The sequence below is a fragment of the Echinops telfairi genome, unplaced genomic scaffold (genome assembly GCF_000313985.2).
Source record: "Echinops telfairi isolate 266 unplaced genomic scaffold, ASM31398v2 ScPeMD7_7412;HRSCAF=8450, whole genome shotgun sequence".
Taxonomy (NCBI): domain Eukaryota; kingdom Metazoa; phylum Chordata; class Mammalia; order Afrosoricida; family Tenrecidae; genus Echinops; species Echinops telfairi.
This window is the reverse complement of record NW_022111312.1, coordinates 12,849,066-12,874,564: the sequence shown is the minus strand read 5'-3', so window position 1 is coordinate 12,874,564 and position 25,499 is coordinate 12,849,066. Positions and strand designations below refer to the sequence as shown.

The 25,499-nt window shown below is 48.2% G+C and overlaps 2 protein-coding genes across 2 annotated transcripts in view; both read left to right on the top strand.

Annotated features, from left to right (window-relative positions):
• The window catches only part of CLIP1 (CAP-Gly domain containing linker protein 1), a 69,866-nt gene extending 65,248 nt beyond the window's left edge, over window positions 1-4,618 (top strand). Inside the window, exons 20-21 of the mRNA XM_045296885.1 lie at window positions 1,962-2,086; window positions 2,900-4,618. Coding sequence (XP_045152820.1) covers window positions 1,962-2,086; window positions 2,900-3,125 — 351 coding nt within the window. The 3' untranslated portion in view covers window positions 3,126-4,618. The remainder of the gene's footprint in view (window positions 1-1,961; window positions 2,087-2,899) is intronic.
• A 1,940-nt stretch (window positions 4,619-6,558) lies between these two features.
• VPS33A (VPS33A core subunit of CORVET and HOPS complexes) overlaps window positions 6,559-25,499 on the top strand; it is a 23,929-nt gene continuing 4,988 nt past the window's right edge. Inside the window, exons 1-10 of the mRNA XM_013006437.2 lie at window positions 6,559-6,674; window positions 11,146-11,211; window positions 11,559-11,686; window positions 13,729-13,915; window positions 19,090-19,206; window positions 19,495-19,669; window positions 21,884-22,077; window positions 23,279-23,405; window positions 24,089-24,156; window positions 24,914-25,051. Of these exons, the coding sequence (XP_012861891.1) occupies window positions 6,573-6,674; window positions 11,146-11,211; window positions 11,559-11,686; window positions 13,729-13,915; window positions 19,090-19,206; window positions 19,495-19,669; window positions 21,884-22,077; window positions 23,279-23,405; window positions 24,089-24,156; window positions 24,914-25,051 (1,302 nt within the window). The 5' untranslated portion in view covers window positions 6,559-6,572. The remainder of the gene's footprint in view (window positions 6,675-11,145; window positions 11,212-11,558; window positions 11,687-13,728; window positions 13,916-19,089; window positions 19,207-19,494; window positions 19,670-21,883; window positions 22,078-23,278; window positions 23,406-24,088; window positions 24,157-24,913; window positions 25,052-25,499) is intronic.

Here is a 25,499-nt window from a genome sequence, read left to right as displayed (position 1 = left end):
AAGAGGCTCTCTACTCCTGTAAAGATCTACATCCTCAAAAGGTATAAGGTTGCTATGAGTTGGATTCAACTTGGTGGCAGTGGTTTGGTTTGGTTTGGTTTGGATCCAAAACTCAAAGGTACAAAAAGCCATGTTTCATTTTCAAAAAGGAAGGAAAACCTTAATGAATTGGGGAGTCGTTTTAAGTTCTAATGACATTTTTGAGAGGATCCAATAAATATACTGACCCGGGGATTTAACCCTGCTTGCATAGTTCGTATGTCTGTAGGCATAATATATTTCATTAACAGTGTTTCTCCTCTTTCCCCCTCTCATCTTCGCTTCCGTTTGTTTCTGCTGCTGACAACACTTTTCTTCCATCAGCAAATGGTTTGTTTTATGTTTCCTAATGTGTGTGTGTGTGTGTGTGTGTGTGTGTGTGTGTGTGTGTGGTTTCTCACTATACTCATGTCCATTTGTGGCTTTTTCTTCTTCCTGTAATGGAACTCTTAACAGGATATTGATTTCTAAATATTTAAAATGCAATTGGAGAAGCAAAAATAAATTCTGTGGCTTTGCCTTCAAAACTGTCCTCATACAAAAGTGGAAGGGACAGGGCAGGGCAAGGTTGCAGTGCATGCGAGCCTTGTCTCATATTTTGCCCCAGCAGAAGAAAGAAAAAGCCAAATACATATTTCTTTAGAAAGTGAATGAGTGTGTGGCTTTACAATTAGAAAATGGGTCTATCTCTGTGGACACTGAAATAATTGAGACCCATTGTAGTATTTTGTAGGAGGGGGAAGAAAACTGAGTTATAAAGTACCCTTGATGGCCCTGTGGGTTAGACACCTAACCGCAGGTCATTGGTTCAAATCCACCAGTCACTCCGAGAGAGAAAGACAAGGCTGTCTGCTGTCATAAAAATGTACAGTCTAAGAAACCTTATAGAGAGGGGGTCGGGTTTTGGGATTTTTGACTTGCGATCAGGAGCCATTGCTCTTGATTGTCCTGTCAATGTCCCTGTGCCCAGGGGCTCTTCGCACTCTAGGGGACTCACTCCTTGTGGTGGGATTCTGAACACGGCCAGTGCTCTCCTCGGGTGAGAAGGAGCTCTGGCCACCTCTGCTGAACTTCACTTCCCCCGAGGCAGCTGCTCTCTCCCACTCTGATTCATTTCCATTGGATGACCAGTCCCATGCCACTCTTCTATCTGCACGAGCTCTCGGGTTTCATGGAGCTGCCAAGTGGTTATGCTTTTTTCTTTTCTTGCACAATCGTGCATATTGTTTTATGTGAGAAAGGGGAGGAAATGTATCCAAATTATAACTTTTAGAGAAATCAAGTATGTACTTCTTTTACATATTTTAACAGTTTTATTAGCACTTCATTCCCCATCATACAGTTCAGTCATATCAAGAAGAGCAGTACAGTTATCACCACGTTCAATTCTAGAACATATTCTTCCTTGTACTCATTGTTACTCATGTAATTATTTTTTTTCTAATTGTGGCAAAATATACATAACAAAACATTCTCCAATTCCACAACTTCTCCTTGAATAATGTAGTGCTACATTTTTTTCTTTTGAAAAAAAAAAAGTAGTTTTCCCGTGAGTCAGTAGTGCTCCACCAGCCCAGTTTCAACATGTCTCACGAAGCTTTATCATTTGTTAAAAGCATCCAAATGGAATGAACTTTAGTATAAAAATGCTAACTTGTGTGTCAAGAAAATTTAAAGAATATGTAAGGATAGGCTAGGCTAGGCTAGGCCCATCACCTAGATATGGCTCTACCTCTAGTCCGACCACCTCAGCTTTCCCAGACAAGTTTACTCAGTAATAGCCACTGGCCCACTGGCCCACTGGCCCTGGTGGCCACAGGCAAGAGTAGGCCTCTGGGACGGCTTGATATTCCAGCTTGTGTGTTTGAAACATTTCACACATCTCATCGCTGCTGCCTTTTCTTTCCTCCCCTAATCCATAGATTGATTTCCTAAACTCAGTCATAGTGGACCTCCAAAAGAAGAATCAAGACCTCAAGATGAAGGTTGAGATGATGTCAGAGGCAGCCCTCAACGGCAACGCGGAGGACCTGACTTCCTATGACAGGTATGTCCTCCTCTGCCGTACTGATGGGGGCCTTGCTTCTACTTTTGTAAAAACGCCCAGGACCAGAACTGTCGTCGTCGCTGTTAGCTGCCGTCAACATGGCACCCCGTGCACAACAGACACCGCTGCCAGTGCTGCGCCACCCGCAGGAGCAGCTGCAGACTGGATTGTTGTGATCCTCGGGTTTTCAGAGGATGATTTTGGAACTCCCTTTAGTTTGGAAATGCCTGTACAACAGCACCAGAGCACAACACACCGGCCTCCCGCTGACAGATGGATGGCGTCTATGGCTGAGGTGCCGTAACTAGGTTCCCATAAATCTTGCGAGAGAGTAATAGACTACAAATGGATGCTCAGAAGCTTACACACTTGGCCGTAATTACTTTTGTCATGTTTCTTAATTAAAAAAAAAATTTTATTGGGGGCTCTTATGATAATCCATACATCAATTTTATCAAGCACACTTGTACATGTTGCCACCATCATTTTCAAAACATTTTCTTTCTACTTGAGCCCTGTGTCTTAAGTTTTTATTGTGATTTAGATACAAGTTTTGATAGCAAGTTAGTTTTCCACCCAACAATTTGTGCACATTTTGTTTTGAGTCACTGGCTGCAGTCCCTGCAATGTAACGGCACTTCTCCCACTCCCTCCGTTTCAGTTTCCGTTCCTCCTCCTGTGCTGTCCCTTCCAAATGCTGCCCTTCATAATTAGCTCTTTGTTGTTTACTGACTTTTTCATTCTTCCCACGGGGCATGGTCTCTTGAGTCTCTTTGGAGGTATGCTTCTGACTAAACATGCTCATATTTGCAGTGATGACCAGGAGAAGCAGTCCAAGAAGAAGCCTCGCCTTTTCTGTGACATTTGTGACTGCTTTGATCTCCACGACACGGAGGACTGTCCTACCCAGGCACAGATGCCCGAGGACCCCCCCCACTCCACACACCATGGAAGCCGAAGCGAACAGCGACCCTACTGTGATATTTGTGAGGTGTTCGGGCACTGGGCAACCAACTGCAATGACGATGAGACCTTCTGATAAAGCCCGACACTGAGCTGCCCCAGATCGCTCGGTGCCACAGCTTAACGCCAGCATCATGTGGGCAGACTTCCGGAGAACTCATGTTATTTTTTACCGTCCCCATAAGCAAATCTAAGAAAAACTATTTTGGTGTTCAACAAATGCCCCTTTTAGTCTCCCCTTACTATACAATAGAATCAAATAAATGCTTAGCAGGTGAGTTTTCACCTCTAACATTGTCGCCTCAGTTTTTGGAAGTTTGACTAAGACATTGCACCAGATGCCATTACAGGTATTGCTCCTCACAGAACGATCCCTGCCCTGCTCCAGACCTTATTTAAACAACTTTAAATTATGCTGTTACTTTTCCGATTTGCACTAAAATATTTCCAGGCTGCATTTGTATATTTAGATTATTATTATTGTTGTTGTTGTTTGGGTTAAGCTTTGACACTGGAATGAGCTGGGGGAAAGGTGCCATTTGGCATTGCCATGTACTTATGTAAAGGGTTCTCTTCCAAATCAAAGACACAGCTGAGCTCTTTGCACTCCGTGCTGTCAGCAGTGTCTTTACTGCAGACTTCTTGATAATATTCAGGGCTGATTGCAGAATCATGAACCAGATCTGGGAGGGGGGTCCCCAAACTGCTGTGGGCATGATTTATAATCTATATGCTGCACCCACTTACTCTACTGTGGTGTTTGGTTTATTGGTTTTGCATAATTTCTGCTTCTATATATTATATGTATATATTTTTAAAAATCTATATTTTGAGAAAAATACACAATGTGTCTTTCTTTTTCAGATTTTTACCTTTATGAAGGGGGAAAAAAGCAGAAACAAAACACTTACAATGTTCATCAAGACATAACAGACTAGGCCAGAACAGCATCACGTGGCTTGGCAACTCGTTTGTTTGTTTCCATTTTGTTTGTCAGATTCAATAGCTGGGAAGGAGGGTGATCTCCAAAAAAGAACAATTCTTCTTTGTCTAACAGAGATCCCCAGGTGTCAACTAATTCTGTAATAAGCCACTATAAAACATTCAAATTAACCAGTATACAGTCTTCCTTGATGAGTATTTATTCACTGTGTTTTCAGAGGAATGTACGATGAGAAATTCAACATTGATAATTTTGGATTTTCTTATCACAAAAAATAAAATGAAGGACCTCAACCACTAGGCCAGTTTGTCAGCCAATTGGAATCTATTTATGTCTCCATTTGAATGTCTTCGAATCTGTACAAAGTAATAAATTGTATCTTCCATGCTACATGTAAAATAAGAACTTCTATAATTGTACATATTCCTTTGCTGTATTTTCCCCTTCAAAAATGATCAACTGTGTGTTTTGACAAGTGAGTACTAAATACATCTGTAAGCAGTTGGATTTTTTTGGTTATTAACATAGAGGAATTGTTTCACAAAAAGAAAACATGTAAAACAGTATTAAAATTTCAGCAAACAAATGTCCTGTATCAACTTTAATAAACAGTATTCTTTTTCGGCTGTGGTATGAAATGGATATTACTTGTCATAATGGCTTACCTTCAAACAAGCTCAAGAGACTGAACTATGTTATCAGGCACTGACTCCAGGGCAGGGGGTTTGGTTTGGTTGTCTATTAAAAACAGCCTTGCTGGTGCTATGGGTTAAGTACTGGACTGCTAATTTTAAGGTCAAAGTCAGTGGGTCAAATCCAACAGCCATGGAGAAAGATGAGGCTCCTATAAAGATTTAGTCTCAGGAATCCTATATGGACATGGAGTCAGAATTGTGTCTCTGGCAGTGGGTTTTTTGTTTTGGTCACCTGCTAAGTATGTAACAGTATAATGAAAAAGTTGGAAATACTGTTAAGAATGACCAAAATGTGACACACAGGCAACAAACATGCTGTTGGAGAAATGGGACCAGTAGACTTGCTCAATGCCTGACTGCCACAAATATGAAATTTGTTAAAAACAAAACAGTGAATCTCAAAACAAGATAGTATGCATGTAATCCCAAGAACACCTTCCATAAATGGACGCATCTTCCAGGGGAGGTGGACTGAGCACAGTTCAAATATGGTTTCACAGGCGTTGAGAATAATTGTAAGCAAAAAGTGGTTCTGTCATGTTCCTTTTGAGAACAAAACCAATCTTAAGCAAAGCATCATATGCTGCTTGAATATTCTTAAGCATAATCATATTCTTGCTACATCCTTTCTGTTACTTAATACATTAAGCAGAGTAAAAGGAAAAGAAAATGGGCGATTTTACCCAACTCTTGTCTCTGGTAATGCAAACTCACTGCTATCAAGTGGATTAGGAATTATGGTGACCCCTATAAAAGTTTGAGACTATAAATCTTTATGGTAACAGCCTCATCTTTTCCCTTGGAGCAGCTGGTGGACTTGTCACTGACCTCGTGGTTAACTATGCAACCCTAATCCACAGCGCCACTAGGGGTCCTCAGTAATGCCAAGTAAGCACCTTAAGTTTTCTCATGCTCTCCATTCAATCTTAAGGTAAATTCCCATTTGACATGACATGGTCTGCTGAGCTAAACGTTTCTTCTAAAATAACACAGTCTCAGCTAAGCAAACCCCAACCTCTAAGAAGCTTCACGAATTCGCAAACAGAAAAATCTGGCTGAGAATTAAGGTATAGAACTGAAATTCATGTAATAATTACTTGGAAGCCTGAATGCCTTTGACAGGGCCAAGAATCTAAGTGTGGAAGAATGTAAGTAGATTTTTAAAACAGTCTCCATAAGTTCTTTACTTTTTAATTTCTCTGCATCTCCTACATCCCATTACTCCATGGAAATTGTTTAGCAAGTATTTAAAATAGATAAAGGAAGCTATGCACTCAACTATCAGCAGAAGATTGAAGATCGTTACCTTTTATTGATCTTTAAGTGCCAGGCTCCCAAGCCTTTGACGAGAATTACCTGGAACAGTTTAAATCCCCGTTGATCTTTACAACAACCCTATTTACTATTCTATCTCGGATAGTGAAAGTTGAATACTAAGTCCCTATGAAAAGCAGAGCTAAAAACCGGATTCCCTTCACAGTTTTGTGAAATCTTAAACGGAGAGGAAAAAAACCAACCAGCCTTTATTAAGGCAACGTGGAGGCCTCATTGCTAAAACAATAACATTTAGCCTCAGGTTACCATTTTACGGAAAGCAGCCTTGCTGCTAAGAGGGAGCTTGTCTTCAAACCGACGCCTCAGCGCCCGGGGCTGAAGCAGCGTCGGGATTGCTGGGCTGCACCCCCAGAACGCGAGAAGTAGGACAGGAAGACACTGGAGCCGAAAACCGACGAGCAGAGCCGAGCCCCTTCCGGCTTCCGGGATTGGCCGAGCGGCAGCGGCTCCGGTCACGTGGAGGGGGCGTCACGTGATCGTCTCCGTCGGCTTCCCGTCGGGTGGAAGCGGAGGTTGTGGGACTCGGGGGAGAGAAGGGGCGCCGGGCAAGATGGCCGCGCACCTGTCTTACGGGCGAGTGAACTTGAACGTCCTGCGCGAGGCGGTGCGTCGCGAGCTGCGCGAGTTCCTGGACAAGTGCGCGGGGAGCAAGGTGAGGGGCGCGCCCGCCCGACTTCCCGGGGCCGCGACCAGGCGGGAGAGGGGCGAGCTGGCGGAGCCGCGGGCTCCCAGCCTCGCGGTTGTTTTTTTGGGTTTGTTCTTTTTTTTTTTAATTAAATCATCATTTTATTAGGGGCTCATACAACTCATCACAGTCTGTACATACGTCATTTGTGTCCAGCGCCTTAGTACATATGTTGACCTCATCATTCTCACAACACCTGCTTTCCACATGAACCCTTGGTGTCAACCCATTTTTCCTCCTCCCTCCCCCTCCCCCCTCCCCCTGAACCCTTGATAATTTATAAATCATTATTATTTATCATATCTTTGGGTTTGTTCTTTGGGCTGCATAAGAAACCACTCCCAGCTGTGCGTGGTCTAATTTGCGACTGGAGTGCACCAGCTGCTGAGGGATTCAGCCTTGTTCCACCTTCTCCCCCAAATCATAGCGCTGGGGGAGAGGGAAACTCGGTTGCTTTGTTTGAACCCAAGCTTGCAGCCAGTGCGTCAGCCCGCTGGGGTGAGTGGCTTCCTCTTTTTCACCGACCCTCCACTTGACCGTGCATGGTGACCTCCAGAGGCTGGTCCCTCACTCTAGCATGATCAAAGGCCCTGAAACCAAGCCTCGCCATTCTTTCTTCTAAGCATTCTGGTTGTACTTCTCCCGAGACTGATTGGTTTACTCTTTTGCCATATATGGCATTAAATGTTCTATGCTAACACCATGATGAAAAGGTATCAATTCTTCAGCGTTCCCTTATTACCCACCATTCACATGCATGTGACTTGAATTGACGCCATGTCCATTCTGGTCCATAGCAACCCTATGTAGAACAGAGTAGGGTGCCTCTTGGGGTTCCCAAGCCTGCAAATCTTTATAGGCGCAGAAAGCTGCATCTTTCTTCCTCAGAATGGCTGGGGCCTTTCAAACTACTGACCTTGCAATCAGCAGCCCAAATGCATATAAAGTGTTTGCAAATACCATGGCTTAGGTTAGGTTACCATGGCTCAGTCCTCAAGAGTGACATCTTTGCTTTTTAACACTTGAACAAGGTCGTTTGCAGCAGATTGACACTGAATATTTAAGCTCAAAAAATGACAGTGACATGGTCATAAGATCAGCAGGTTGTATCAGTGTATTAACAACGCTGTACCCTTGTTCTAAGGAGCCCTGTTGGTGCAATGGTTACACATTAGGCTGCAAACTACTCCTGTAAAGAATTAGCCTCTGAAACTCAGGGCAGCTCTACCCTGTCCTATGTCACTGTGAGTCAGAATTGACTCGATGGCAGTGAGTTTCGTTTTTGGCTTCTCCTTGCTGTGATATTGTACGACAGCTTTTCAAAGTGCTAACTACAGTAGAGTCAGCTGGGCAAAGCGTGCAAGGGCTCTCTATTCCCTTCCTTCTTGTGATGAGAGTGTACACAGTAGTTGCCAGTTTGTTGTTGTACAGGCAACTCGGTAGCATTGATGACAGTCTCGCGTTGGGCAAGCTGTATCACTGTCCTTCTCCAAAACATCTCAGCACCTTTACCAGAAACTCGGTGCTTCCTAAACAAAACTTCCCCTGCCCTGACACAGTCCTGGCAACCACTGATAATCTCTGGTTTCTGTGTGTCTGCTTGTGTCCTACAACTGAGCTCATTTAGAAGTTGGCCCGGTAGGACTGCCAAACATAATGTTTTCAAGAACCATCCACGTGGTATCAGGCATCCAGGCTACATTTCCTTTTACGGCTGAACCATACTCCATGGTGTGCGTGGACCACATCTGCCATTGGACGGGCATTTCGATAGGATGTGTGCTAGAGTGAACTTCGCTCTCTGGTTTCTGTTGGTATTTCTGGGGGTAGCAGCACTGCATCTGCTGGGTCATGGCAATTCTCTGTTTGGCTTTTTGAGAATCACTAGCCGTTGTCTGTGGCGGCGACTCCGTGTTACATCCCACCGCCAGTGGATGACGATGGTTCTTGTGTCTTGCCAACCTCGCCCAAACGTCTTGTTTTCTGTGTTTGGTCAGCACCATGGGTATGAAGTGATACATCACATTGTATTTTTTTGTTGCTTAAAGCACTGAGCTAGTCACTGAAGGGTCCGTGCTTCAAACCCACCAGTCACTCGCTGGAAGAGAGATGCGGCAGCCAGCTTCCACTAAGGTTTAATGCCTAGGAACCCCGATGGGGCAGGTCTACTCTGCCCTGTAGGGCACTGTGAGCTGGAATCAACTTGATAGCAACAGTTTTGTTGTTGTTTTTAATGACTAATTATGGGAAATTAACACTGAGGGAAACATGACTAGGACTATATTCCCTAACTTATAACAGAGGGAATCTGGAAAGCTAATATTCCACAGTAGGAAAGATACCACTTTGGTAAGTTAAAGTCCAAAGACATTATCCTGGTTTAAATATCATTCCCACAGATTCTCCCCTAACAGCTCTGCTGCCTTAAAGTAAGCACATGGTTGATTCTGTCTCCCTATGGAAGCAGATATTCTATTGTCGTCTCCTGCTGTGGCACTGAGTTAGTTAATTGTGCCAGCCTGGCCGATAATCACATGTGGGGCTGGTTGAAAGGCGGAGGGATAAATGGGTGGTGAAGCCTCACCTTTCTAGTTCTCGGGTCTCTTGTTTTGTGATGGTTGCACCGGGTGCAGCTGCCTTAGCAGTTCCCTGCTTCAGCTTGCAAGATTGACTTCCTACAAGACATCACCAAGGAGAAGCTACATGGACCTATCCCGATGCAACCCTGGGTGCTGGAGCAGCTGTTTGGAGACCCCTGCTAGTGCTGAGATGCTTGTTCGTTCATGGACTCAGCTTTCCTCCTGCAGTCGGCATCATTGCCTCTGTTTTGTGAGGTGGAGGACTTTGTGGACTGGTGTTGGGTTAATGGGTTAATGTTGGACTTGTGGGCTTGGGCAGCATTGGGTTGGGATGTTTTCGTGATGCACCTTTTCTTTACATAAAATTCTCTCTTATGTATGAGTTGCTGTGGATTTGTTTCTCCAAAATACCCAGACTAATACAGGCACCCATCCCCCTCATGCCTTCCCTCAGTGCAGGTACCAGGTTTCCTCACCTGTGAGCTCGGACTTTACTGTGGTTACCGCCCACCTTGTGACGTTTGTAACTACGGAATATGCGCGTGTTGTGGCTACCTACAAATATCCCAAGACAGTAAAGACATGCCCTCTCCTCCTCCTCCCCAGTCCTCCCACCTCCACATGGACCACCAAGAGGGGCCGAGGGGAGCATGCTACCATGGAATGTGTCTGACTCCTTTATTTTATCCTCTCTCCTGTCTTCCGCGACTTTCCTATGATCTTTATATTATATGTTAGAGCTGTACAATTGCGCCTACAGACCCGTCAGTTGCCAGAGGCTGGTTTACTCTGACAACTAATGATGCTGAGCACCTTTTCACGTGCTTGTTGGCCATTTGGGTATCCGTTTGAGTTAAGTGCCCGAGTTTGGGGCTATCTTTTTGTTGGCTTGTTTGTAGTTCTCCGTTGTTTAATACCACTGGATGTTGTTCTACAATTATCTCCATAAACATTTCCACTATGGAAAGAGAAACGATAGTGACGTTCGACATGGGGAGTCTGCAGAGGGTACAGCACAGTGACCTGTGTCTGTCTGCCACTCCCGCTGTGTGCCCTTGGGCCCATTAATGCACCTGAGCCATTCTTACCACCTCCCGGTGCTAACTGAGAGGTTCGAATCCATCCAGAGTGACCACGGGAAAAGCATCTCGCTGTCTACTTCCCCAAGATCAGCGGTTGAAACTCTGCGGGGCACAGTCCTGCTCAGACACACCCGTATCCACGAGCCAGAATCCGTTCAACGCCAGCTGGGTGTTTCAGATACCTAGATCAGAGGCTTTACTTCGTACATAATTGAATTATACTTAGGCACTTAGGAGTGAAAAACCATAGAAATTGCCATGGTGACTTCATATTTTTCAGTCTTAGTACTTATTCCCATGATACATATACACCACTAGCTATTGCTTTCTAGTTCCTTCTCCCCCTCCCCACCCAGGAATTAACTCTTAACTTTCCCATAACCAGCAGTACCGTGCAGCTGATGTTATTTTTCTTTGGTCTTTCAAGCTGTCAGTGTGGTCACAAAACTTGTTAGATTCAAAAACCAAGGCCACCACCAGAGCGTCAATTCCAACACCCAGCCACCACTCTCTAAGGTCTTCAAGACTGCATGTTTATAGGAGCAGACAGCCTTGACTTTCTCCCAGGGAGCAGCTGGTGGTTTTTGGTTTTTTTTTTTGGCTGGTGGTTTTTGAACCACCCACCGTGCAGTTGGCAGCTCAGCACTCCTTAGAAGTCTGGGTAATTCATAGTAGGAGGCAAGTATCTGCGCTGTGTGTGGGACGCCCGTTGTCTGCTGGCTTCGTCTCACTACTCCTCGCTCATTGCAGTAAGAGACTGTCTCTCTCCCCCTGTAGGCAATTGTGTGGGATGAGTACCTAACTGGACCCTTCGGCCTGATTGCCCAGTACTCCCTGCTCAAGGTAAGTGAGCTGTCGGGGGCACTAGTAAGGCCCTAACATCTCGACGATCGTCCCCAGGTTTGTGTTGTGCTCCATAGCCATTGATGCTAGTGCTTTGTGGGGACCTGACCGTCCTGAGCCTAGTTTGGGGGAATCACTAGTACTCCATTGAGTGGTAGCTGCTCAGTGCTGGAGAGAGTAGAGGCCGTTGAATTTGGATGCAATAGCAGTGGCTTTCTCCTGATGCTTAGTGAGGGGAATCTAATGTGATGAGAAAGTGTTAGGGCCCAGGGGGGTGTCTCGGTCTTGGTCTGGGAGTGAAGTAAACTCCTGGGCTCTGTTCACCTGTCATGCCCGTGTGTCCCCAGGAACACGAAGTGGAGAAAATGTTCACCCTTAAGGGGAGCCGTTTGCCGGCAGCCGATGTCAAGAACATCATCTTCTTCGTCAGGCCCAGGCTGGAGTTGATGGACATAATCGCAGAAAACGTGCTCAGGTATCTTCCCGTCTTCCTTTGGGTCCTGGTGAAGGTAGCCTGCCCTTTGCACACCAGTGCACTGGAAGGCAGCCTTGTGGGAAACCGGGACAAGAAGGGAAGACCTGAGAAGTCGAGCTGCTGGCTGGGCTTGGGGGGCGGGGGGTGGGGTTGTTATCATATACAACCCCATCCTTTCAGGAGGGCGACAAGTGGACCCCCATCAGTAGAAACAAATTGCTCGGGCGCCCCCGTGTGCATGGGAGTGGCTTTGGGCAGCCGTGACCTTGCAGAGCGATTGCAGGATCTTCTTCCCGGGGGCAGCTGGGGCGCAGACCACCAACTCTCTTTTTCCTTTAACAGTTTCATTCTCACATCATCACATCATACCATTCAGCAATTCAGTCATCACATGAAGAGTCACACAGTTATCATCACAGTCACTTAGAGAACAATTTTCTTCTGTGTACTCATTGTTAGTCATCTAATTATTTTTTCTAATTTTGGCCAAAAATATACACAACACAACACTCTCCAATTCCACAACTTCTGCATGTATAATTCAGTGCCGTTGATTATCCTCTTTGTGTTTGTTTTTTTAATCGTTTTATTAGGGGCTCATACAACTCTTACCACAATCCATACATACATCGATTGTGTAAAGCACATTTGTACATTCATCACCCTCATCATTCTCTAAACATCCGCTCTCCACCCAAGCCCCTGGCAGCAGCTCATTTTTTCCCCTCCCTCCCCGCTCTCCCCTCCCTCGTGAACCCTTGATAATTTACAAACTATTATTTTGTCATACTCCTTGTGTTTTACAACCATTATTGATATCCTTTTCCAAATTATTCCACCACGATTAACATAAACTCAATAACGCATTCTTCTTCACTCAAGGTAACCGTTGGTCAAATTTGGTTTGTTTTTTAGTTGAAACAGTATCCATGTATCATAAACTTCCACGGTTAAATCACTTTTTAAAAGAGTTGTGTATACAGACCACCAACTTTCTTATCGGTCACCAAGCACCCAAATGTTTGCGCACCCAGACACTCCGAGACAGAAAAGACAAAACAGGCGAGCAGAAAACTTAGGGTGTTTATTATTTTAGGGTGTTGGACTACGCCACTTCCCACTGTCCTTGAGTCAATTTTGACTCACAGCGAGGGTTTCCCAACCTGTAAATATTTACAGGAGCAGTCAGCCTCTTCTTCCTCCCTTGGAGTGGCTGGTGGGTTTGAACTGCCAACCTTGTTGTTAGCACCAGGGTTTCTTTGTTGAATATATGGTGCTTGAAATGTCATAAGCAGAATTTGAAAGGATTAAGATGTAAATTAGCACCATCAAGTCTGTAGAGTGGTGGTTCTCAACCTTCCTAATGCCGCGACCCTTTAATACAGTTCCTCATGTTGTGGTGACCTCCCCACCAACCATAATATTGTTTTTGTTGCTACTTCATCACTGTCATTTTGCTACTGTGATGAAGCGGGTGACCCTTGCGAAAGGGTCTTTCGACCCCCCCAAAGGTTGAGAACCACTGCTGTAGAGGGAGGGGCTCGCAGCGCAGTCAGTGTTCTGTGGGACAGTAGACAGTTCTGGCCCCTGAAACGGTATGGGCATGCATGGGCTGTCTGGGGGTGACCATTGTCAAAGGGAGTAGAGTCAGGGGTGGAGGGTGATCTCTCCTTTTAACATTAGGCTCCAGGTTGCTGCCGTGGTCTCGACAAAGAGCTGTTTGTTTTCAACACGCCACAGCGGTCCTGCCTCAGTGATCGTGAACCTGAGCTGGCTGGTGCTTTGGGCATCCTCAGTCATGTAGGAGAAGGGCTGAGAGAGTCCTTTGAATCATTGCTGCTTTCCTGCTCCCCAAAAAACCCCCAGCCGTGGGAGCAGCTGGAATGGTTGGGTCTGATAGTCAGTAATGGTACGTTCACCTCACCAGCATTGCGTAGCACCTGCCACGTGCTGCGAAGAGGGCTGGCCTGGACGTAACATACACACAGTCCTCTCCAACTCTGAAGGAGCCCCCCAGCTAATGAACATCCCTTTCTTTGTAGCGAAGACCGACGTGGCCCATCGAGAGATTTCCACATCCTGTTTGTGCCGCGCCGCAGCTTACTGTGTGAACAGCGGCTGAAAGATCTCGGTGTCCTGGGATCCTTTATCCATCGGGAGGAGTACAGCCTTGATCTCATCCCCTTTGATGGCGACCTCCTGTCCATGGAATCGGAGGGCGCGTTCAAAGTAAGCCTTGCGTGCCCTGGTCGACTTCAGACTGTAGTGTGTGGCCCGTCTGTGAGCGTGAGATACTGGCGCCATACGAGGGGCCTTCAAAAAGTGGGAAAATTGAATTAAAAAATAATAGGATTTTCCCAAGGACTTCTCTTTAACTTTTGTCTGTGAGTTAGGTGAATGTTTATAGAGCAGATCAGCAGCTTCACATTCAACAATACGTACCCATTTAATGTCATCTCATTTGTTGTGATCTTCCCAAAGTAACATCACTTACCCCGCTTCCTCCCTGTGCTTCCTGCTCCCGTCTCTCCGTTTCTCCTCCGCTCCTGTCCTTTCTGAGCTTGGTCCTTGAGTCAGAGCTGCCCTGGTGACCTAAAGTGTACACACCTCCTAGCCCCCACTAGTGCTAGTGTTCCTGTACAGACTTCCCCGTTGTTTGGCTGGAAAGCGAGCCCTGGGGGATGAGTTCTGTTTTAGACCTAGAGGGTGACTGACGAAAGGATTCCGCCACCTGTGGGTGACCAGTAAGTCTGCTCTCGCTCATGTTTTTGATGTTGCTCCACAGTTTCTGCAGCACCTTCTAATGTGGTCCCTTCTGGAGCAGCTGGTCATGGTGGCTGGGCGCCCTCTCCTTCTTAGGGTCTCAGGGTTGTAGAGACTAATGTTCTCATTCCACCAGCTTTTGGAAGCCCCTTTGTGGTATTTGAATTGAGTTTCCATGATTCCAAGTGAAGCTGAGCCGCTTTTCATATGTTTACTGATGTTTAAAGTGTTCTCTTCAGCAAACTACTTGATTTTCTTTGCCTGTTGTTTTTTTTTCTTTGAAGAATTCTTTCTGTGTTCTGGACATTGTTGGTGATGGTGGTATTAGAGACTAGAGTTGGTTTCAGTGTATCGCAACCCTGTGTATCAAGGTAGAACTTCCCCTGAAGCATTTCTAGGCTGTAATCTTTATGGGAGCAACTCGGACACAATTTCTTTAAACAGACACAGGATTTGCAACGTGTATTTTCGCCCCTCGTGTGAGTTGTCTCTTAATTTTTCCTGATATTGCCCTTTGAGTCATGAAAGTTTTAAATTTTGTTGATGTGCAATTTATATAAAATTCCTTCTTCCCCTTCTGTTTTTTGTTTTGGTTGGACATCTGAGAACGCATTGCCCAAGCTAAGGTTGTAAAGGCTTACTCGTGCTTTCTTCTTTTTTTCATGCTTTCTTCTAAGAGTTTTGCAGTTTTGACTTTAACAGGTCTGTGATCCTTTTTGAGTTAGCTTTTGTGTGTGGAGTGAGGTTGGGATCCGACTTCATTCCTTCACACGTGGGTATCTAGTGTCCTAGCACTATTCACTGGGAGGACTGTCTTTTCCTCATTGAATTGTCTTGGCATCCTTGTGGAAAAATCAGGTAGCCATATATGGAAGGATATCTTTTTAGACTCTCAATTCTGTTACAGGTAACAGTTACTGATAGGTGTGTGTCTGTTCTTATGCCTAAGCATGTCACTGATTACTCTATCTCCTTAGTAAGTATTGAAATTGATACGTGTGAGTTCCCCAAAGAAAAGTATCTAAATGCATTGATTTGTTGTCTTCCGGTTTGTGCTTAGTAAATACTTCTCTAACCTGAAGACACAGTGCTGCTGTTCACTGCCCTTGAGTTGGCCCGACAAACAATAGCTGGAGAGTTCTTGGGAGCTTCATGGGGAAAACAGTTCCCTGTCTTCCCATTTTCTTTTTCTCAGGTTTTTGGAAGCCCCTTGACATGCCTGAGCCCACCGTTGCTGCCACCGTGTCATTCGATCTCATCAAGGGAGGGTCGTCCTCTTTTACCCTGACCTGCTGCTTGACCACAATAGTGGGTCAAGTGTTGGCCTGCTAACCCCAAGGTCTGCCGATTGAAACCACCGGTCACTCTGCGGGGAAAGATGCAGCTGCCCGCTCCTATACAGACTCACAGTCTCAAAACTGCGAGGGGACAGTCCACTCTGTCCTCTGGGTGACCGTGAATCCGAGTTGTCTTGACACCCGTGCATTTCTCTGTGCTGCTTTACCAAACGAGATGTCCTCCAGGGACTTCTCTCTCCTCGTGACAGATGAAGGCTCGGCAGCTTCGTTTCTGTCCTTCTTCCCAGACCATTGTTTGTCCTTCTGGTGATCCAAGGGATCAATTCTTCTTGGGTCTCTCTTAGTCATTGTCTGTCTTTGGGACTCCTTTGTTTTAAAAAATTTTTGTGTTGTAACTGTGGTTTCTTGATACCATAGGCCACATTCACTGACAGATTTCTACCCCAACATTTTGTGTGAATAAATATTTTAGATGCAGAGGTTCAAAGAATTACTTAGTGAGCATCCAACACTGAGATCATCACGTTAACATTTTGCTGCCCTTGCTCAGTGTAGCTGTGGTAGTGATGTGGGTTAAGCACTGGGAAGCTAGCCACAAGGTCGGCCGTTCACACCTACCAGTCGCTCTCTGGGAGAATGATCAGGCTGTCTTCTCCCGTGCAGATATCCGGTTTCGGAAATCCTCTGAATTGTAATCAACTGGTTGGCAGTAGGTTGGCTTTGGTTCTGTTTCTGTGATGGTGCACTTTTATATAACTAACTCACATCCTCGTCATTCATGGGAATTGGTGGTGGCAGAGGAAAACTTGTCAGGGCATGGCAGAACCCATCTGGAAGAGGGACGTCCCTCGGCACCTTACAGATCTCCTGTAGAGAAACAGCCTTCTTTTCTGCTGGGAATCCTGGGTCCGCAGCTTTGCACACTTGCTGAAGGTCGCCCTTAGAAATCAAGAATTATGCCCGAATGGGGAAGGGAGGTGCTCCAACGGGTAATGTTCATCACAGCCCCGGTTTCTGATGGCTTTGAGGTCATTCTCCTGCTGTGTGTGTGTGTGAGATCGATAGGTGTGCTTAAAGCTTGATTCTGGAGGAAGAAGAGTTGAGGGCCAGTGAACAAGAGAACAGATGCAGGGGCTGCATTAGTGGCCTCGGACATAAGCACGATTGGGGGATGGCGCCGGGCCTGGACTTGTCAGCACCTGCCAGCAGCAGCAGCAGTACATGCCTCGCTTCACTTTCTGCCAGTGCGGTAGCTCTGTGTGCACATTCACCCATTGAGCCACCCTTCTCCACAGCCTTTTCCAAATGATGTGTTCACCGTCACGTTACCAAACTCACCCCCCTCCCCATCCCCTGCAGCGCTCTTTGTTTTTGGTTGTTTGTTTAATAAATCATTTTATTGGGGGCTCTTACAACAGTCCATACATCAATTGTATCAAGCACATTTGTACATATGTTCCCATCATCATTTCCAAAACATTTTCTTCCTGCTTGAGCCCTTGGTATCAGCTCCTCTTTTTTCCCTGCCACCCTCGTGAACCCTTGATAATTTATAAATTATTTTTATTTTCATATTTACACCATCTGCTGTCTTCCTTCACCCACATTTCTGTTACTCATCCCCTTGGGGATGGGGGTTGTACGTCATTCATTACAATCAGTTCCCCCTTTCTCTACCGTCTCCCTCCACCTTCCCCCTACCCCCATGGTAACACTACTCCCATTACTGTTCTTGAGGAGTTTATCGAAAGCTCTTATCTTTACCAGTGTACATGTTCCGGTATAGTCTGATTTGTAAGGTTGAACTGGGATCATGCTAGTGTGGGGGTAGGAAGCTTTAAAGAACTAGAGGATTGTTATGTGTTTCATTGGTGCTATCCTACACCCTGGCTGACTGTCCCTTCCTTGTGAACCTTCTGTGAGGGGATATCAAATTGTCTGTAGATGGGTTTTGGGTCACCAACCCCCCTCATTTACATCGATATATTTGTTTGTTTGGGGTCTTCTGATACCTGATCCTGTCGACACCTTGTGATCACACATGCTGATATGCTGCTTCCATGTGGGCCCTGTTGCTTCCCTGCTAGATGGCCGCTTGTTTAACATCAAGCCTTTAAGACCCCAGACGCTATATCTTGTAATAGCCGGGCACCATCAGCTTTCTTCACCACCTTTGTTTATGCACCCATTTTGTCTTCAGTGATTGTGTCTGGAAGGCGAGCATCACAGAATGCCAGGTTATTAGACAGTGTTCTTGCGTTGAGGGAGGACTTGAGTAGAGGCCCAGTGTCTGTCTGAGCAGCACTCTGTGTGTCCTGCACAGTGATTGTCCGTTAAAAGAACGTAGTCTTTTCTAATTGGGCTGAACTGTTACGTGGTTGAAAGCTGACTTCACTGACAGGGTAAGTTCAAGGTGTGATGATGTCCTCAAGGTAATCACGTAGCTGGATGGTTCTCTGTGCAGTTTTCAGTGGCGTGGTCAGCATCGGGAAGCTCCTCTAGCCCAACCATGCCTGCAGTGTGAACTAGACCCCCCTGCCTCCCTCCTATGCGCCGTGTGGAATCCTTCTTGGCTAGAGGCCCAGCAGCAATGTGGAGTCTCGGCAGCCTCATTTGTATACCAGAATCTGCCTGGGTAAAACCCACTGCAAACTACAGCTGACCTCTATGTGGCAGGGTGGGGCCTGAAGGGTGCCAACTTCTCCGTGTGACTCCTAGTGGCTCCAGGACAGCACGGGTTTGGACTGCCAGGGCCCCTCGCAGGTGGATGGCTTTCCAGTTGCTGCAGTGGCGGGTCCATATGCTAGCCATGTCCCCATGAGCTTGGGAGGATGGAAGGGCTTGCAGTGCCGGGAGAGGTCAACTGCTCACACAGAGATGCTTGGCGCCTCAGTTCATTTTCAGAGGACTACTCACTGCAATAGCAGCTGTGGAGAAGCCCCCGTGTTTGTGGGTGCATGTGGCTGGAACCCGTGTTATTCAAGTGACCAAGAATTTTCTGTTCTGGGGTGGAGTGATCCGGGGTGGGGCGCGGGGGTGTTCACAGAAACAAGGGCAGCGTCAGGGTAGTGGGCGTTGGCATCGGTCTCCCCTGGTTCACACTGGGCATCAGGAATGAGGCCCGCTCCCCAGTGTGAATAGTTGGTACTCAGCATAGCCAGTTGAGAACTGATGAACTGAGCTGGCCTAAAGGATGAATCCTTCCTCCAGAGCCCGCGGCTTGCCCTGGGAGAGTCCGTGGGCCCTGATGGCAGAGCTGTGACCTAGAAGACAGCCGTGTGCAGGCACCCTGGGGCGCCTCTGCCTGCTGGCCTCCTGGTAACCGCTCCTCCCTCCTTGCAGGAGTGCTACCTGGAGAGCGACCAGACGAGCCTGTACCACGCGGCAAAGGGGCTGATGACCCTGCAGGCGCTGTACGGGACCATCCCCCAAATCTTCGGGAAAGGAGAGTGTGCACGGGTGAGAACAGGCGGCTTCTGGGTCTGAAGGAAGGAAGGTCCCCTTGTCCCCCTAAAGGGCGGCGGGAGTGGGAAGCCACTTGTCAGCTGGCAGCTGATTGAATGGCTCATTGGGAAACGGCAGGTGTTGGACTGGGTGACCAGCAGCAAACGCTTCCCAGGAGCAGCTGCTTCCGTTTTCTTCGCACTGTCCCTCGGCGTTTCTCCTTTTGTTCCGTCTTTAGCTGCGTTGTAAAAAATGGCCATTCTCAAGAGAGCCACCCCCTTCCCCCAATGTTTTCGTTCCCAGCAAGTGGCCAATATGATGCTCAGGATGAAGAGGGAGTTTACAGGGAGCCAGAACTCAGTATTCCCCGTGTTCGATAACCTCCTGCTGCTCGACCGCAACGTGGACTTGCTGACGCCGCTAGCCACCCAGCTCACGTATGAAGGGCTCATTGACGAGATCTATGGCATCCAGAACAGTAAGCAGAGTGACCCCTGCCTTTGCTGGTGCGCGTGTGCTCGGGCCCCTGGCTTTGGAGGCCGCCGGCCTTACCCTGCAGGAGCTGGCCTGAATTTGACCCTCGGGCCATTGGTTTTTGGTTCTGGGTCTTGAGTGCCCATCCAACACTGGGAACTGTAACCCACAGTAAGAAGTTCATAACCCAGCCATGCCACCACCACTCACCCACCCCACACGTGTGCGTGCGACACACACCTTCTGGGGGAGGGATAGTGAACTTCAGGTTCATGTGTCACGGAAAAAAGTTTTTGCACAATTATTCTGCCATTTCGCTTCCAGTTTTCACAGTGTGCCGGCTTTTTCGGTATTTCTGTTCTGTGTGCTCTGTTTCTGTTGACCTAGCTTCCTTGCCTCTCCTTGCCTTCTTCTCGGGGCTTCTGGGCACCTGTTGACTGGCCTCGCCTCGCTGCTTGCTTAAGGGAGCACGTGGCTCATGCTGTGGCTGCGCCACCTTCCAGTCTCGTCAGACAAGCAAGAGAGCCACTGCTTCCCCGCGGCCTTGCCAACACTTGTTATTTTCCTTTTCTTTAGATGCTCATCGAGTGTCATTTGATTGACATGTCCCTAGTAACCGAGGGCAGAACTACATCATCCGTAGACGTGAAGGTGGCAAGACACCGCTCGTGTCCTTTGTACACGTTCCTGGGAGGGACCTTTCCTGGGGAAGGGAGGGCATCATGCTGGACTGGAGAGTCCGTGCAGAAGAAGAAGGGTCCTGAGGGGAGTGCAGATTGACACCGCAGCTGCAACAGTGGCTCAAGTAACAGTGCCGATGTGAGCACGGCGCAGGCGCGGGCAGTCTCTCGCTCTACTGTGCCTAGGGCCGCCGAGAGTCCAGAACCGCCTTGATGGCACCTAGCGGCAATAAAAACAAGTACCGAACGATGCTGAGTGACTTTTCATATGCTTATTGACCATCTGCATAGCTTCTTGGGAGAGATGTCTGTGCAAGTCCTTTGCCCGCTATGAAACTGGCTTTCCTTTTTGACTGTTGAGCTGTAATATCTTTTTCTTTATTCTGGTTGGTGATTTGCAAGTATTTCCTCACATTCTGTAGCTGTCTTTCCACTTTCTTGATAGTGTCCTTTGAAGCACACACAGTTTTCATTTCAGTGATTCCGATTTGTCTGTTTCTTTTGTTGAAACTAGAGTTTTATTATGGAGCCTTGATGGTGTAGTGGTTGTACATGGCGCTGTAATCCACAGGGTCGGCAGTTCAAAGCCACCAGTAGCTCCAAGGGAGAAAGACTGGACTTTCTACGCCCGTAAACCGTTGCAGTCTCCGAAATCCACAGGGTGTCGGTACGAGTCAGCATTGACTCAATGGCAGTGGGTTAGTGAGAGTTTTATTAAAGGAACAGCACTTACCCAACTTCAGGTGATGCGCTCAGCACCTCCCTCCCTCTCTTCGTTGCTGCTGTGTTGCATTTTACTGATTTATTTTTGCTTTTTATTTTGAATGCGATTGCAGTCCACCAGATTATTTCATGATACACTAATGGAACATGGCCTAGAGTTACAAAATGCTAGAAGGCAGTGGGCATTCTTACAGTTCTCTTAATAAGTCTTGAAATCAGGCATCTCTATACTGCTGGAGTCCTGTTGGTGCTGTGGCATTGGGCTGCTATACTGCCAGGTTAGCGGTTCAAACCCACCAGCCATGCTGAGGGAGAAAGGTGAGGCCGTCTGCTCTTGGGAAGATTTGCAGTCTCAGAAGCCCTCTGTGGGGTCGCTGTGAGTCAGAATCAAGGAGGTGGTGGTGAGTTTGGTTTGGGTCTTGATCCACCCAGGAAATTGCTGTTGTTAGCCGTTGTCGAGTTGTATGAATTAAATGCTGCCTAGCCTGGCACTGTCCCCAGTGCCCCACTGTCAGTCGCTGATGTGACCCTTGTGACCTGTGAGGTTTTGCTGAGCGATTCTTCAGAAGTAGCCCGCCGGGCCTTTCTTCCTCTGTAAAGAGAGAGTGCTGACAGTGACGTGGCCTAGGCACTTTGCCTACTGTCCTTTGACCCAGGCACAACCCAAAGTTCAGTGCCCTCCTGCACCGTTCTGGGCGTTATTTTGCCAACCCCCTGTCCGCACGGGCCCCACTCCCGAGCTGGAGACCCCATTCTGCATCTGAGCTCCCTCAGTCATCCCCGAAGGAACTTTGTTCCCACCCACTGTCGTCCAGGTTACGTGAAGTTGCCACCAGAGAAATTCGCGCCCAAGAAGCAGGGCGAGAGCGGGAAGGATCTGCCCACAGAAGCCAAGAAGCTGCAGCTGAACTCGGCAGAGGAGCTGTACGCCGAGATCCGGGATAAGAACTTCAACGCCGTGGGCTCCGTGCTGAGCAAGAAAGCCAAGGTCATCTCAGCGGCCTTTGAGGTGAGACATGTGGGGTCGTCACAAACTGGGCTCCCCCCAACCCCTGCACATGCACACACACACCCGCCCACGGGTCCCAGAAGAGGAAGGCAGGAGCACCCCGACAGGGTGGGACTGCTCCTGGGAGTTTCCAAGCCTGTAAACTTTGGCGGGAGGAGAACGCCTTGTCTCGCTCCTGCAGAGCGCCTGGTGGTTTCAAACTGCTGACCTTGCAGTTAGCAGCTCAACTGGTAACCATGTGGCCACCAGGGCTCCTAGCTACACATGCGGGGCCCTCTCAAACAGGCCTGGTGGTCTGAGGGAAACTCGGGCTAGGGAACACAGGACAGCGGCCGGTGGTGATGAAGCCGCAGCCCCAGCAGGGCAGCTTCCCACCAGTGCCTTCCTTCTCACGGCCTGCCCCTCCCGTGTACCCCTCGGTAAGCTCATCCCCAAAATAGGAGTGTTCTGTCCAGGGATAAGCTAAGGAGATTTCCTTCCTTGGAAACACATGGAGGAGGTTTTGAAAACATGGAGTCTAAGCGGTCTTAAGAGTCATCTTTGTTAGGGGGCGTTGCCTATGGAGTGACTTTTGGCTGGGTTCATCAAATGCCTTGCCCCCTCCCCCCACAAAAAAACCCAAAAAGGTTTTTCACATAATTGTTCTTAGGGGCCGTCCAGCCCTGACTCACACAGGGCCCGCCTTGTGCCCCACTTGCGGTCATTGCTGGGCTGAGCCCGTTGTTGCAGCCATTCTGTCGGTCTGTCTGGTAGCAAGCCCTTGTTTCTGCTGACCTACTCTGCCAAGCCTGGTGTCCTCTTCTAGGGACGGGGCCCTTTCTACCACCTGCTTGAACCCCCTTCATCTGCGTGATGTCAGGGCTGGGTTTGGCCAGGCTCATTTCTTTCCAGCCTTCCTTTCACGTTAAGCCCACTGCCATCGAGTTGGTGCCAAGTCCTCTCGAGCCAAGAGGACAGGATAGAGGTGCCCTGTGGGATTTCCGAGGCTTTCGATTTTTGAGGAAGCAGCCTGCCTGGTGTTTCTTCCTCGGAGCAGCTGGTGGGCTCGAACCACCAACCCGCTGGTTAGCAGCCACTACCGAGCCCACTATGCCACCAGGGCTCCTTTCCTTTCCACTAACACTTGGAAGGTACATGCCCTTGAGCAGTGCAAGCAGCAGTGGCTTCCCTGCCCAGCGGCTCTGTGCCTGGCCCATTGCAGGAGCGGCACAATGCCAAGACGGTCGGGGAGATCAAGCAGTTCGTGTCCCAGCTGCCCCACATGCAGGCCGCCAGGGGCTCCCTGGCAAACCACACCTCCATCGCGGAGCTCATCAAAGATGTCACCAGTGAGTATCTTTTCACCGCCGCCCTTGGCAGCACACTTGTGGGTGGGTGTGAATTGCCAGCTGGACAACCGGCATGCTAACCGCTTGTAGTTTACATTCCCCGGGGAGCAATTCGAGCCCCCCTACCCCGCAACTCCCTGCAGAATTGTTAAGGCTAACATGGGGGGAGTATTATGAAAGAGCTCGGAAAGGGGTGTGTTAGACTGGAAAGGCAGCACCTTCGTGGAAGCACCAATTGTAAGGGCTGTGCCCCGTTTGACTTAGGAGACTCCAGAGCTTCGACGAAACTCAGGGTTGGCAAGTAAGACCTCAAGTCGGGTGTGGAGAGAAGAGAGACCTGTGGACATTAAATGGAACTGGGTGACAGCGAAGAAATGCCCTGGGGAAATGGGCACTGGCATGGGTGCCAGGCTCTTTCTGCCAATGCCAAGCTCTGGGTTTGGCCCCTTAGTAACATGTATGTCAAGGTCATTAAGGAGCTCAAGGTCTAGAGGGTTTTTGTGTCTCCCGAAAGCTTTTGGATTTTATTTTTTTAGTCTGACCTGTTGCTTGCCTGCTTTGTTGCGTGTTTCATGTGTACATCACGGCCTATGTTTGAAAACCTATACGTGACCGGACGTTACTGGGAGAAATTCCACAGATCTTTCCTCGGCTAAGTTGCAAATTTGCCTATTGCGTTTTAGCCTCCGAAGACTTCTTTGATAAGTTAACTGTGGAGCAAGAGTTTATGTCTGGAATCGACACTGATAAGGTACGTGGACCATAGATGAGTTCTGACAGGTGATTGATAGCTTAGCCAAAGATGAGGCAGTTCCCCTCTGTCCTGTAGGGTCCCCGTGAGTCGTAATCAACTCCATGGCAGTGGGTTTGTGTTATTTTGATGGAGCCCAGAGCTCTTGTTGCTTTGGTTCCTGTGCCAGCGAGATTGTTTCCAGAGCAAAAGGTAAAGGTGGAGCTTTTTCAGCCAAATGGCCAGCATTTAAAGCTGCTCTCTGCATGGTTCCTGGAGGGGCGGGAGCCAGCCCCGAAGTCAAGGTCCTTGAAGGACTGGAATAGATTGAGATACTTGTGTATTAAAAGGCGGCTTTAATAACCCCCTTTAAATGCTGTTCATACATTGAAAATGAAAATGTGCGTTAAAATCCCCAGCTCCTGAGAGCGGAAAAACATGTCTTGTGAGTCACATTGGTGTCATTGTTGACATCCGCTGGGTCAGTCAGGCTCCAACACTTGGCAGCCACTGGGGAGGCTTTGCACAGAGCCAGACAAGTCAGGGCGGGCGCGTGGTCGCGTGGCTTCCCCAGCGGTGTCCTCCTGGCCCTGTTCCCTGGGCTGGCTCCTGGTGTGTTTGAGGGAGAGAGGTAATCATTGTTCGGTGCCTGCCCTTGAGACAATCCCGTGTGACAGAACTGAACAGCTCCCGAGTGTTTCTGACACTGTATGGGGTGCCAGCAGCCTTTCAGTGCTTAACCCCCTGCGTGACCAAGGCTCCTTTTCTCCGGGTCTAGGTCAACAATTACATTGAGGATTGCATTGCCCAGAAGCACCCTCTGATCAAGGTGCTGAGGCTTGTGTGCCTCCAGTCCGTGTGTAACAGCGGCCTCAAACAGAAAGTTCTGGACTATTACAGAAGAGAGATCCTTCAGGTCAGTCCTCTGTCCGATTGCTCATTTGCCGAGGAAGAAAGCAGTCTCTCCCCACCCTCGCCCCGTGCCCTTCATGCCCCCTCCAGCCCCGGAGGGAGGGCTGCTGCTCTCTGGTCGGTGTGCACTTGTCAGGGTGGGCACCTCACGCCAGGGGGACCCTTTCCTTCTGCCCAGTGTGCCTGCTGCTTCTGCTGTGTGTGGATGTTGTGTCGTGATGATCCGTTTCCAGTCAGCGATTCCTGCATACCGTGTCCATGCCATTGACTGCCATCCCGCAGTGCCGCCCCACTGTGCACATGTCCACCCTGGGCCCCTGCTGCCTCCTGCTCTTCCTTCCTGCCACCTGCTGCTTTCTGGGGCTTCTCGCTGGCCAGACGGCAGCCTGGGCGGTGGGCTGCTCTAAGGATTGCGTCCCTCTCCCCCCTCCCTCCCAGTGCGAGTGTCCACC